This window comes from Drosophila pseudoobscura, chromosome X (assembly GCF_009870125.1).
Source record: "Drosophila pseudoobscura strain MV-25-SWS-2005 chromosome X, UCI_Dpse_MV25, whole genome shotgun sequence".
Taxonomy (NCBI): Eukaryota; Metazoa; Arthropoda; class Insecta; order Diptera; family Drosophilidae; genus Drosophila; species Drosophila pseudoobscura.
Genome location: NC_046683.1, coordinates 42,178,393 through 42,193,391, shown reverse-complemented (window position 1 = coordinate 42,193,391; position 14,999 = coordinate 42,178,393). Strand labels below are relative to the sequence as shown.

Genomic DNA, 14,999 nt, shown 5'->3' with positions numbered 1-14,999 from the left:
CAGACAGAAACTATAAATCAACTTTTTTTTACCCCCTTTTTCGTTTTATTGTTGTCTTGGGTCCTTTTTCTTCGTCTCCGGTTTTCTTGTGTGTGTGTCCGTATCCGTTTCCGTCTCTCTGTCGGTGTCTGCTGTGTGGGCGTGTCCAGCGATAAGCGAGCCACCGGGCTCCCCCTTACTTTAGACTTTGGAATGTTTATCGAACAAACAATGTCATCATAAATACGCGTTCCGGGTAGGACCAGCAGCAGCACCGGCACCGGCACCGGCAGCGGCAGCGCCAGCGGCAGATAGGGGTGCGACCGGGGATAGTCAGGAGATGAGGCAGGGCCTAGCAAAAACCATTTCCTGTTGCACCACTAACTCTCAATCTATCCATCCATCTATCTTACCGTAACCCGAGCAGCTCCCAGACCTGCGAGTGCGCCATTGGCACGGGCAGCAACGGCAGCTCGGCCTCGGCCGGACTAGGCGGGGCCAGTGGTGGCGCCTACTCGACGACCGTGAACCCGACACGCAATAATGGCGGCACCACCCCGACGACCCCGGCGGGCGGAAACGGAAACAACGGCAGCGCTTCTGCCTCCACCTCGCTCCCCACGGGCAACGGCAGCTCCGCGGCCTGCATCTGTCCTGGTGGCATCGGCATCGGCACGCTCTCAGGCTCTGGCTCTAGTTCCGGCTCCGGCGCGGGCACAGGCAACGGCGGCGGTACTCTGGCTAGCATCGTCGGCGGCGGCAGTCTCATGTCCACAGGACCCACCACTACCACCACCGTGCTCCTGGGGGCGAAGACCACGGCCTCGGGCATCGGCAGCGGTGCGACCCTCAACGACGACGGAACCCTAAGCAACGCCGAGACCCTGCTCTCCTCGAACGCCCGCTTCCAGGCTATCTCGGCCATTGCCGTGGCCCAGGACGGCGTCATCAATGTGGCAGATCAAGGTGAGTGGTTTTTGAATGATACTTATCAAATTTATAAATTATATATCTAAGTTTATGTTAGTCAATTGGACATATAGAAAATATATATTAATGATCTGCAGATTAGGCAACCGAATCGATTCGGTGGGAATCGGTGGGAATCGGTATTCGTTTATGGGTTTTTCATCTCGCTCACTCTCCATTTGGTTTTCTGGTAGAGAGAATCAGCAAGTAATGCACTACTTTTCTGTTTTTTAAAGAGCATTAAAGAGGCATGAGTAGAGCAGTCATTTTATGAACATTGAAGAAGTTTCAAACAAGGCTCTAATAACTAGCTTCTAAATATCTCCCTGATATCTAGCATATTTTCGGTTTTGGTATCAACCGAATCACATTCCACACTCCAATAGATACCCATTGGGTCGTACACTTTTACTGGTATACCCTGGTATTCCTTATTTAATAATATAGTATACACTTATACATATGTACTTATATTCCCCATATACGTACATATATACTGTCATCAGATATATAAAAATTAGTCATCCTCCCACGCTGTGTGGCACGGCAGAAGCAAATTGCACACAACCCCCGACACATTCGCATGGAAAATGGAACATTTCCTTTGGCAAATTTTCCACTTCTGCTTTTGCTCCTTATTCACCATTGTTCTTTTTGTGTGTGTGTATGCGAGTGTTAACAAGCGGTAAAGAGGGAGCGAAAATAGGACGTGGGGAAACACAAAAAATGTTAACTGCTGGCACAAGAAATACCAAAAATATGTAATCGAAGTTCGGAATATTGCAAAACAAAAAAAAAAGCAAGAACATTGCAAAGAAAATTATATGTACAAAAAAATAATGATGACAGCTACAACAATAAGACAATAACAACAACAACAATACCACAACATAACCTTAAGAAGAATTACAACAACAATCTGAAGAACACCAGAAAAAACAGCCACAAATAAAATACAAGAAGGAAAGTTACTAAAACAAAAAACCTGACTTGAGGGCAACCACAAAATGATATTTTTTAATTCACAAACATTTAAGAACAAAAAAAGCTAACAATAAAGCTAACGAAATCAACTATAAACCATGTGAAAAACTCAACAACAGATTCTATAATTAACTTTCAAACTAAACCTTAGCAGCAACGTGTACAGTGAGCTCAACAACAACAACAAATGTACAACAGACTCAACAATACACTCAACGACAACCAGACCAGCAAATTCTTTAAAAATAAAAAAGCTCAATAGCGACATATTTAAAAAACTCAACAACTCCAACAACAAGGGAACAAACGGCGGCAGAAACATCGCTGAACAATGAAAAAGCATCGAAGGAACAAGCAATTGCTGTTGTAATTGGCCATTATGTCGCTCGAATGTCGAAGACTGGGGTGGGATGTGTACCCCAGGGAGAAAAGGACCCAGTGGGGCCGGAATGGGGATGGGACTGTAATCGAAGGTACTCGAGGAGTTGGAGAGTCCTGAAAAGGAAAAAGCGAAACCAATTTCCGTTACAATTCGAACGAGGACAAATTAGGACCCACACACACACAAACACACACCCACACACCCACAGGTAGCACCCGCTCTTCAGCGGAAGAGGGAGAAGGCGAAACACAAAACAAAATGGCTGCCAATAAGTGAAAGAAAAAGCGGGAGAGAGAGAGCGAGAGAAGAAGCCAAATGTGAAAGCGTAAGCGAAAGCTCAAAAAACATCGAAGGTATAAATTTGAGTGCATTAGCAAAGCGTAATTTGATAAGACCAAAAACGTAATTAATAAATTTCCACAATGGGAGAGGGTGGATGGATACGGATGGATAGATGGGTGGTTGGATGGACTGGTGTGGACTGGAGTGGAGTACGGCTCTCGCACTCCGGCGCTAACGATGGGTCGCACAGACTGCCGGATGGACAAAGGGTGGTACGACCATTCAGTGGCGTCGAATGCCAGGCAACGCAAATTAATGACGAGCCAGACATGGGGGCTGGGGTTGTTGCTGTGCAGAGGCTTCTGCTGAGGCTCCCAGTGGCCGTGGCCATGGCCATGGCCATGGCATGGGCAGGGGCAGGAGATGAAGCCGTGGAAAGCAAATCAATGGCCATAATTAATCAAGTTTTAGTCGTCGACATTGCTGTGCGGGGGTGGGGAGCCTGGGAACACGTGTGAGTGATTGCTGCCCAGTGTCTCTACCACTGCCCTCCCCCCCCCTCTTCCATTCGCTCTCCCTCGCTTTCTGGAAAAGTGTGAAAAGCGAAAAAGTGAAAATCAATCTTATTACCTACGCGGAATCGAATTGGCCAACTTTACCTTCCACCCCGAATCTTCAGACCCAACTCAAGACCCACATCCCACATCCCATATACCAGCCCCAACCGTAACACACTCCGCCCCTGAAACACATTAATCAACAGTCTGCTGATGTCTTCTATGCGAGTGTGTGTGTGTGTGTATGGGTTTGTGCGTACTCGTAGATATATGTGAATATACATAAATGCACCCCGTGTGTCCGCTCGGAGGCTTAGCTCAAAGTTTATGATGCTTCCCCATTGACGCTTTGCCGCTGGAGCCTCCACGCTTTGCTCCACGCAAATAAGCTTCATTAAAAGCTCACAGCTTAAGTGGAGTGCGTGCTCTTCTGCCCCACCTCCCCGCTAGGGGTACGTGTGAATGTGTGCCAATGTGTGTGTGTGTGTGGGTAGCATTAATTACGCTGCCAAGAATAGCCAGAGGGAGGGTCCAACAAATGGGAATGTATTGAATGCATTCGAAAATATTCACAAATGGACGGACGGATGGAAGGACAGAAAACACACCCATCAACATTTCGGAATCAATAAGTCAATACGAGTATCTATGGAATCACGCTTCTATTTATGAAATGATGAAATGTTTTAAGTGTAGCAATATTATGTCGAAATACTTTACATCGATTGATGTACCATTGGTGTTACCTCTTGGGCTACAAGATCGTCTGTCTCCTCCAAGAAGCTCAGCTGTGAGACATATTCTCACGTCCAGTGCAATCCATCAACGCGGTTGAGTCTCTATCGCTTCGACATATGTCAGAATGTCCATGAAGACTTAAAGCATAGAGAGAGGAGAGTGATAGAGTCCGTAAAAACAAAACCCCCTCGAAAGCGGGGGCCCACAGCCAACACAGCAACACACAATCGGTGACACAATGGCAGGAACGGAACCCTTTGCACTGGGCACAAACAAGTTGTTCAGTTTATGGGGCCATTACATTACATTACAGCAGCCACCATACTCAGAGAGGTGGGGGTGGGGTCAGGACAAGTGGTTCTGGTGGTTCAACCTCCAGCGGAGTGTCACACATTTATTGCATTGAAATTCGCTCAATCGTTGCCCTGGCGCCCTGGCGCCCAGCCAAAGACCCCTAGACGCAGCCCAGCCACAGCCACAGCCCCCACCCGCCCGGCACCACCCGAAGCGACTAAACCAGGCCACACCCAACAACAGTCCCAATTACAGTCCGGTTGAGTCCTCCCACGAATACCCGAAACCCAAACGCTCCTCTAAAATGAGACCGTAATGGCTTACGCTCCAACTGCGCCTGGAGCAGGAGCAGGAGCAGGAGGACGTCAGGGATGTGTCTCGGATGGTGATGGTGGCGGTGTGGTTCGGCGCGCGCTGCGTCCGGGTAAATGAACTGTAACGCAATCAAATCAACACTGCCAGACCGCAGTCCCAATCCCAAGCCCAATCCCCATCCGCATACCCGTGCCAAAATATAGCAACAACAGCAGCCCGAATAACCCCACAATGTATTTAATATTTTTATTGTGATATGTGTGCAAAGGAGCAAAAGCTCCATGACTGTGGGGGCCAAACCAAAAAGCATAATTCGTAATCAGTGGGGAATTGTTTCATACGATAATTGTACGAAATTTATGGCCTTCCTACGTAGTACAGGCCATTGGAAATGGCGATGTCGGATTGATTCTGTGTCGAGGTTGCAAAACCTCGGAACCTGGAAGAGTAATACTTAATCATGCCAATCTTTTTCTGGATACATTTCTGTTTTAATATTGTTCAAGATATTCAAATTATACCTTTTAAATTCATTGGAAAACTGTAATCACTGTCTTCAACGCTGGGCTAAGATCGAGCCATATCCGTGGCATACTCTTTCGATCCTGCATTGATCGGTGGTCCAGATGCTGCGGATTATAGAAAGATATACATAGATTTCTGTTGTTGTCGAAGCAGTGATGATGTTACGTTAATGTCCTCTAGCAGTGTCACTCCTCTCTCAGGACCCCCCAGTCTTATACAAAACGCTGTCATCGTCTTTGTTGTTGCCTGTTTGGAATGCAAATCCGAAACGGGCTGAAGACGTGGCGCTGGGGTGTGTGGGGTGGTGGGGTGGTGCGTAGCTGCGGAGGGAATGAGTAAATTTATGCAAATCCAAAGCGATTTCCAACACTAACTAAAATGAAACGGGGCTTCAGAGTCAACAACAGTGGGCGGGAGTGTGGGTGGCACTAGTGCATTGGTCGATGTGCACTGGGTTGGTGATGAAGCTGAGGAAGCGGTGGGCGGAGGGCGGAGGATGAGGAACAAATTGCACAAAAATACTTAAGACAGAGGAAAGACTCATAGAGCATACCTACGCCATTTTGTATTTGTGCACTTGCAGTGAATCAAAACTTGGAGCGTTTTATGAGCAGAGAGAGGGGTGCTCTGGGAAATCGGGAAATGTGGGGTGTGGGCAGAACTGTGGCTGTAAAAACAAACAGCTGCCAGAATCTGGCGTTTAGCTTAAGCAAATGATCAAAAATCCGAAGGAGACAGATAGAGAGAAAGAGAGAGAGAGAGACTGGCGAAGGGAAGTGCGAATAAATTTGATGACCAGTTAAAAGGAATTGTCTAAGACCATCACAAGACTCCCGGGAAGCAGAAACAGAAACAGAAGCGGCATAATAGTTTGGGAACAACAGGCCCCTCCCTCCCTGTCCGTTAACGGGGAGGGAACTCTTTTATGGGCCAGCGGAAGGCAATCAAAATATCCAGCAAATGTTGGTGGCGGATAATAGAGCTGTAGAAATAAAGATACTCCAACTGAAACGTGGCCAAGTGAAGGTGAGTAGATAATCATTTCCAATGATTGTGAATTCCACGGAGAGAAGTGCTGTTCTGAGAGACATTTGTCATATGGAGTGTGGCATAATCGAATGATAGCGATACTGATAATATCCCTTAAGATCTCATATTTATACGTATCTATGTTCTGTACTAAGTAATAGTTATACATATGTGTAGTAGTAGAGGCAATAGAAATTCCATCCATGACTGACATTCGTGTTTACCTTTTGCCAATTGCAGGATCCTTGCATGTCTTGGCCTTGGAGCATTATCTGCCTTCGCACGACGAAAACGGAGAGTTCCACATTCCGTTCCCGCCGTCGAGCGAGATCTACGTGTTCAATAGGTACGGCCAGCATGTGGCCACCAAGGACCTGACCTCGGGCAAGACGCGCTACAGCTTCCTGTACTCGAAGAACACCAGCTTTGGGCGCCTGTCGACGGTCACGGACGCGTCGGGCAACAAGATCCAGTTCCTGCGCGACTACAGCAATGTCGTGAGCTCCATTGAGAACACACAGGACCACAAGTCGGAGATCCAGATCAACGGAATCGGCATCATGACCAAGCTGAGCGAGAAGGGGCGCCAGGAGATCGAGCTGGACTACGACAGCAACACGGGCCTGCTCAACTCGCGCTCCTCCGGCGGCGAGACGTACATCTACCAGTACGACGAGTTCGGGCGCGTCACGGGCATGATCCTGCCCAGCGGCGAGATCGTGCGCATCACCTCCCAGCTGGCGGACAACAAAGGACTCACCATCTACGTGCACGCCTCCGTGGAGTCGCTCTTCTCCCGCGAGCGCGTCGTCGGCGTCGATGCCAACGAACTGCTCGTCCTCGGCGGCGTCCGATCCACCTTCCTGAAACGCGGCCTGGCCCACGCCGATGCGGAGCTGAAGGCCAACAACACCCTGGTCATCCACGGGGCCAACGGAGTGGTGGTCGAGGCCTCTGCGGTGGCCCGGCACCCTCTGCTTGAGGCCGCACTGCCCGTGGAGGCGGAGATGCTGGCCATGTGGTCGCACCAGAGCGTCACCATGGGCGACGGGCTCACCAACTCGATGTATTCGGTGTACAACCTGGTCGGCGATGTCCGTAATCCCCAGCAGACACTCAACCGCGAGATCTGGGTCAACCAGTCGCGCGTAATCGGAGTGGAGTTCGACCAGTTCACCAACCGTGAGACCTTCTACGACGGCCGACGCACCCCCATCCTGATCGTGGCCTACGACCAGTCGGGACTGCCCAAGTCCTACTACCCCACCAATGGCTATCCGGTGAACATCACCTATGACCGCTTCAACCGCGTCGAGGGCTGGGCCTGGGGCCCTGCGGAGCTCAAGTACAGCTACGACCGGCACGGCCTGCTCTCGGAGATCACCTCGCAGCAGGACGGCATCATCTCTTTCGTGTACAACGACTGGAACCTCGTCTCCGAGATCGGACTGGCCAGCCAGCGCAAGTTCGTGCTGCAGTACGACGACGCTGGAGGCCTCCGGCACGTGGTCCTGCCCTCGGGCACACGCCACAGCTTCAGCATGCAGACCTCGATCGGCTTCATCCGCTGCACGTACACGCCGCCGGGCAGCACCCGAGCCTACCTCCAGCACTACAGCCACGCCGGAGCCCTGCTCCAGACCATCCTTCCCGGGGACGGTGCCCGCATCGTTTACCGTTACAATGCGGCCGGCCAGCTCACGGAGGTGGTCCACGGGGACGGACGCAGCGAGTTTCAGTACAACGAGGCCAGCGGCATGCCCAGCACGGTGTCGCACTCGGAACGGGAGCTGGAGTATCGCTGGGACTTCGAGTACGCCGCCGGCCTCCTCACCGAGGAGCGCATCGACTACGTGGCCAAGACGGGGCTGAGCAACGCCAAGTTCAGCTACGAGTACGACAGCCAGCTGCGGGTGGTGGCCCTGCAGGGCCGCATCGGGGGCCAGAGTCTGCCGACGCAGGCCTTTGCCTACGACCCACGCACCGGCCAGCCCAGCCTCATCGGGCAGTTCAAGTTCACGCGGCCCGCCCTCAACCAGACGCAGCTGCACGACGGCACGGCCAGCTTCACGCGGACCGTGGACGGACGCTTCCAGACACAGCGCATGGCCCTGGCCATACATCGGCTGGAGGTGTTCCGCATGGAGTTCTCGTACGGCGTGCACGGCCGCATCTCGCAGACGCGAACCTACACCCGGAACATGGCCGTAAACAGCTACACGAACGTGAAGAACTACACCTGGGACTGTGACGGGCAGCTGGTGGGCGTGGAGGCGCAGGAGCCGTGGGGCTTCCGGTACGACGACAACGGCAATCTGCTCTCGCTCACCTACCGCGGCAACACGATCCCGATGGAGTACAACGCCCAGGACCGCATCGTGAAGTTCGGAGAGGGCCAGTACAAGTACGACGCCCGCGGCCTGGTGGCCCAGAACGCGCGGGAGGAACGCTTCCACTACAACACGCAGGGCCTGCTGGTGCGCGCCTCGAAGCGGGGTCGCTTCGACGTCCGCTACTACTACGACCACCTGAAGCGGCTGACCACGCGCAAGGACAACTTCGGGAACGTGACCCAGTTCTTCTACACGAACCAGCAGCGACCCTACGAGGTCTCGCAGATCTACTCGCCCCGCGACGGCAAGCTGATGTCGCTCACCTACGACGACGTGGGGCACCTGATCTACGCGCAGGTGTACCGCCACAAGTACTACGTGGCCACGGACCAGAGCGGCACGCCCCTGATGCTCTTCAACCAGTACGGCGAGGGCATCCGCGAGATCATGCGCTCGCCCTTCGGCCACATCGTCTACGACTCGAACCCATATCTGTATCTGCCGATCGATTTCTGCGGCGGCATCCTGGACCAGGTGACCACCCTGGTGCACATGGGCGACGGCCGGGTCTACGACCCGCTGATTGGACAGTGGATGTCGCCGGACTGGCAGCGCGTGGCCGAGCGCATCATCACGCCCACGCGACTCCACCTGTACCGGTTCAACGGCAACGACCCCATCAACGTGGGCCACGAGCGCCACTACCCGCAGGACTTTGCCAGCTGGATGCGAACCCTTGGGTACAATGTGGGCAACCTGGTGCCGCAGCTGGCACGCGACCTCTGGCAGCCGCCGGCCCTCTGGGGACGTCCGCCCGCCAACCCCATTGCCCTGAACATGCGCCGACCCTTCGACAATATCCCCACCATGGCCGTGGAGAGCGGCTTCCTCGCCCACCTCAATGTGCGCCGGATGTCCGACTTCGAGCAGCTCTCGGCCCCGCCGCGGTCCGCTCTCAAGTGCGACGTAATGGACCCCTCGCCGCGCATCATCGGCTCCGACACGGAACCGCCCTTCGGCAAGGGCATCGTCGTCTCCCGGACGGCGGACGGGCAGGCCATCGTGTCCAGCGTACCGGCGGCCAATGCGATCTATCGGGACGTGTACACGAGCGTGTTCAACCGCTCGAAGCTGCTGCCCTTCACCTTCGTGGTGCACAACGCCCAGCAGGACTCGTTCTTCTTCGTCAAGGAGGATGCGTGGCGTGCCAGCGAGGACCGGCAACAGCTCAAGCGGCTGCAGGGGCAAGTGAACACCACCTTCCACGAGATCACGCGCGAGGCTGCACCGGCCGGGACGTCTGGCTCCAGTGGCTCCGCTGGCTCCTCATCGTCGGCGGTCTCCGCTGCCGGCACCTCGGGCGGCAACTATCTAGACGTGAAGATCCATGGAGCGCACGCAATCATCAATTTGCGGTACGGCACCACCGTCGCCAAGGAGCAGCAGCGCCTGATGCACCACGCCAAGCTCACGGCCGTCCGCAAAGCCTGGCATCGGGAGAAGGAGGCCCTGCGCAGCGGTCTGACCACCGCCCTAGAGTGGACCCAGCAGGAGAGCGACGAGATCCTCAAGCAGAGCTATGCCAACAACTACGAGGGTGAGTACATCCACGACGTGGCCCTCTACCCGGAACTCGCCGAGGATCCGTACAACATCAAGTTCGTGAAGAAAAAGGGCGCCACCGGCGGCGCCGCCGGGGTGCCCAATGCCCGGCGCAGACGCCGGCGCTCCCCGGACCGCGATATCGACGAGGATGCGACGGCCGAGGAGGCCGTTGCCTGTTAGCTCTTGGACGATGCCCCGATCTCGGAGATGCGATTACCATCCACCCAGCAGCTCTACTAAGAAGAAAGAGAGTGCCGTAACGGCTTACGGCGCAGGAAGCATAATTATTTATATATATATATAGGACTAAATGTATGTTATCGAACAGTTTTTTGATGTCAAGGAACATATATATACGGATTTTTTTTATCGTTAGGAACTAGAGAGGTGCGACAAAAAATGCATATAAGTAGGGACTCGGATCCCATGTAGATGTCATGGATCTCATGGCAGATGCATACATAATCCGAAGTAGAGGTATACCCGTACTCGTCTATGTGTGTGTGTCATCGGCTATATCTAGACAGATGCAGATACAGATAATGATACCGATACCGATACACTGATACACCGATATCGATATCGATACAGTTATAGATACTACCTAGAAGCATACATAGATATACATACATATATGCTATATAGCATAGTGCAGTAGTCATATAAACAGCCCAGAAAATCAACCTAAAACACATACATACATAACCATATACATATGTACATGCATACTCAGAAACAATAAGGCGTGGCAAGGGGCGTCAGATGATTGGGTAATAGTAAAAGAGTAGAACAGTAGAAGAGTAGATGGGATACAGGGGAATGCAGTAGGCAAGGAGGGAATCTTTTTTTCGTGGTACTCGAGCTTTTTGAGACTGGCATAGTTTTAAACGAATCACAAAGCGCGCGGATACGAACACACAGAAACAGACACTCGAACAGACAGACAGACGAATATCCGACGGAGTGGGCTCAGAAGGATAGCCAGCACCATCAGCCATCGTAAATGTATATAGAAAATATATGGCAATGGGAACGGATATGATATATGAGAAGCGGAATAGAATTAGCCACAGATGGAGCCCTGGCACGCCGTCTAGGCCACACCACAAGCCACACACATAAACGACTACATTTGGCGACACAATTGGGGGCCCGTGGGAGATTTTTGCTTAGCGAAAGCGTTCTCTCATTTGCTTGGCACAGTGTCTCAGCTTCGGAACAAACAGAAACGGAAATCTATTCGAAAAAATGCAGCAAAAAATATTTATTATTAAAAAAGAAACAACAAAATGTAGCTTATAGGCAAAGGAAAAGATTTTTTTTTTAATTATACATAAAGATATACAAAAATATATATAGGTATATACACAAGTGTGCATATATATATATATATATATACATTTATATATATAGAAATGGATATGTATGAATAGAAACCTATAGATGTAAATTCCTGATAGATAAGCTTAAGTTTTTGTCCTAACTAATTTATTCACTATTATTGCTCGCAGCGGCGGCAAAGAAGGAACATCCACGATCCAAAAAACAACCACAACTCGTCTAAGATCGAAATAAGTCTAATGATACACATATACATATATATATACTGCTATTATCGTATGGAATGTGAAATGTTATGTTATTATTTATAAGTTTGCTTTTCGAACCCAGCTGAATGCGGCCCAAAATAGAACCCACACATGAAAAAGAATCGATCTAAATAAAGCTTGAAACAGTATTAAAACAGAACAACAACAAACACAATAAACCAAAATTATGCAGGATTAAAGAGGCCGAATACATACGGAAAACTCCAATCGGAAAGATCATTTCAAAAGATCAGTTTCCGTCCAAAATCAGATACAGATACAGATTCAGATACAGATACTGATACAGATTCGGACTATGATCGAGAATGAGATGCAAAGTTAGCCCACAATTCAAGCAGACATATTGGCTAGATATAGCCTCTCTCTATCTCTCACTTTCAGATATTAATTAATAAATTTATCAACAAAACAATTATTACTGATTTTCACTCGAATCGCTTGAAAGCCCTAACATTTTTGTTCGTTTTTTTTCCATGAATTGGTGCTTATCGAATTTATTGCAAAAACTATATGAATATATACATATAGATGTAGCTATTAAAGTGCATGTGCATAAATAAGTTGGTCGATTCCTTGCCTCCTAGACATTAGCCGGAAGGGCACCTATGAGAATGAGAATGAGAGTGGACTCTTAGGAGAAATCCAATCCCCAAAGGAGAAACCAAACAGAAAGAATTGCTGAATTAAGTAGTTGCAAAGAAATGAAATCTTTAAGACAAAACACCGACTCAAAACCCAAAAACACACACAAAATGAGGCCAAAACGATCGATCAATTTAAGGAAGAGTATGCTGTACGCAGAGAATGCCCGCTTGTGGAGAGTCCGCATCTGTGGGATAGCGTTATATCAAAAACAAAAAAAAAGAAATTAAAAAAAAAACGAAAAAAAAAGTAGAAGAGAAGAGAAATGAAAAGAAACGAATTACAGTTGCTGGAGTATCTGTGTATATACATTAAGGCTAATCAAGGTAAACTAGTGTTATATCGTATATAGCACCATGCATCGTAATCTAAATACATATATAAAATATAAAGGATATGATATATATAGTATATGAACAGATATCTGTATGCATAAGTGTATACAACATATTTTTTTTGCTTCTTTTCTCCATCGTTGTTGCGCCTAACTAGATGTAAAATAAACGATACAGAGCAAACGGATATAATATATGATGATACGGAGATGTAAGAGTATTTCGTAAGGTATACACAATACATACACATATATATACTTATGTATTTTAGATATGTATGTGCGTGTGTGGATATGTAGGTGCATGAATGTCATACGATATGGGGGTAGCACTCCACTCCGTGCGAGTGTGCGAGTACTCCTCTCCTCTCGTTTCAGATTTGTGTTTCGTTTCCGTTTCGTTGATTGGCAAACCAAAACCATTTGAAAAAAGAGCAGGAGTCAGTTACCTATTAGAATTTGGCAAGCATATAGGAAAAGGAAAAGAAACGAAAAGAAAACAAAACAAAACAAAACAAAACAAAACAAAAGAAAATAAAACAAAACTTAAATTGCTTCAAAAGCAAACAAAAAAAGAAAAACCAATGGCACACTAAAATTAATATTATGGATTGCCGAAAACTAAGGAGAAAATGGCTTGGAGAATGGGGAATAGATAATAGGAAAACCCACAGAGAAAATAAAAGTGCAGAAGCTGCGGACGGAACAACCAATATGTATGTGTAAATATCTCGAGAGAAAAAGCAAGTATTTTAGTGTACGAGTATTTATGTTAGAGCTACACGAAAACAAAACTAAACTTAAACAGAGGAAACAGAAATAAACCTAAACTTAAACTAAAACTAAACCGAGGGTCAGTCAGAGTCAGCCAGCTCAGCGGAGGAGGATAAGTGGGCGAATGGGAGCGGATGGGGAGCGATGGCCAGAAGAAGAATACTTAGCAAATAAAGAAACAGGGAAACAATTGAGATAAATTAACATTTAAACGTTTTGCACACCACACATGAACGCAAGAAACTCACAGATACACAGACACCCACACAGAACACACAAAAAGACAGACAGGTGCACAGACAGACGCACAGAACATAGAAACACAAATACAGAGGCAGACAGAACTCGCCAGCAAAGCAAACAACAAAATTTAGCAACAACAAGAATTTATGAGATATAATAATTAAATAAACCCAATCCGAAGGCAGCGACAGTTGAGAATATATATATAGCTATTATTAACGACAGCTGCAGAAAGAAGCAAAATAAAAATAAAAAAAAAAAATACAAGAAGGAAGGAAAGAACGGGAAACCATTGAGAATGCAAAAACCAAAAGATGAACAAATTATATTTATTAGACAAAATAGCAAAGGAGCCAGAGAAGAAACTTAAGAATCTGTAGTATATCGAACTATATAACTCACAAATAGCAAATAAACCGAGGCAAGCCCAGCAAATACATACATACCTAGGGTACACTCAAAACCGTACCCGTACCCGTACACGTACACGTACACTCGTATTGTAGGGAGAATTCCGCTTAAAAGTACGATACCAAACACTGCCCCTAACGTTTTTTTTTTGTCGTCTATGTAAGCTGCTTAGTGAAGGACGAGGAAGAGGATGAGTCGCAAACGATTTGGTACGAGTATGACAGAGTCCACACCCAAAAATCCACCCAATTCCCCTAGGCGTATGCATATATCTAACGATAAATGATAAATGAACAATTATATATGGCATTATAGTACCACAGCAGAAAATAAACTAACGTAAAATAATAATTACGATAATTATTGCAATAATGATAATGATATACCATATATATAATGATTTGAACGCAAAACGAGAATATTTTAAGCGTATTATATACATATATACATATATATATATATATATATATATATATATAAACACATATATAAATATATATATATGTACATACATATATGTATATATGAAAAAAGAGGAGAAAATGCAAACGCGAAAAGCGATTTAAATAAACCAAAACCAACACACACCACACAACTTCTGAGGATATCAAGGGTCTAAGAATAAATAAAAACTAATGAATTAATTAAAAATAAATAAATAAATATGAAAACTAAATGTGAACCAATCGCCCGCCGTGTTTTATTTCCATAATGAGATCACTTAACAGGGATCTTAACGAGGATAAAAGGAATCTTTCATTGCAGCCCAAAGATCCATAAAATAATTGTAATCTAATTCTGCGGATTGCAGAAATAGAGCAAAACTAAGTGCTAAAGAATCCATAGAGTAAGCTTTGTATAGACGTTGCTACTTAAAAACAATGGATCGTAGAAGATCCGCCATACACCCACGCTTGCTATTGAAAGCCCGGAAAACTTCTGAGGCTTCCAAGTTGGCTCGTGCCCCCAATGATGCTCCCACGGTAACTGCGC

At 47.7% G+C, this 14,999-nt stretch overlaps 1 protein-coding gene across 5 annotated transcripts in view; it reads left to right on the top strand.

The window, feature by feature from the left end:
- Ten-a (tenascin accessory) overlaps positions 1-11,215 on the top strand; it is a 215,539-nt gene extending 204,324 nt beyond the window's left edge. For all 5 annotated transcript variants that reach the window (XM_033383679.1, XM_033383678.1, XM_033383682.1 and 2 more), the window contains 2 exons: positions 407-945; positions 6,295-11,215. In XM_033383679.1, the coding sequence (XP_033239570.1) occupies positions 407-945; positions 6,295-10,172 (4,417 nt within the window). In that variant the 3' untranslated portion in view covers positions 10,173-11,215. The remainder of the gene's footprint in view (positions 1-406; positions 946-6,294) is intronic.
- Positions 11,216-14,999: the final 3,784 nt, after the last annotated feature.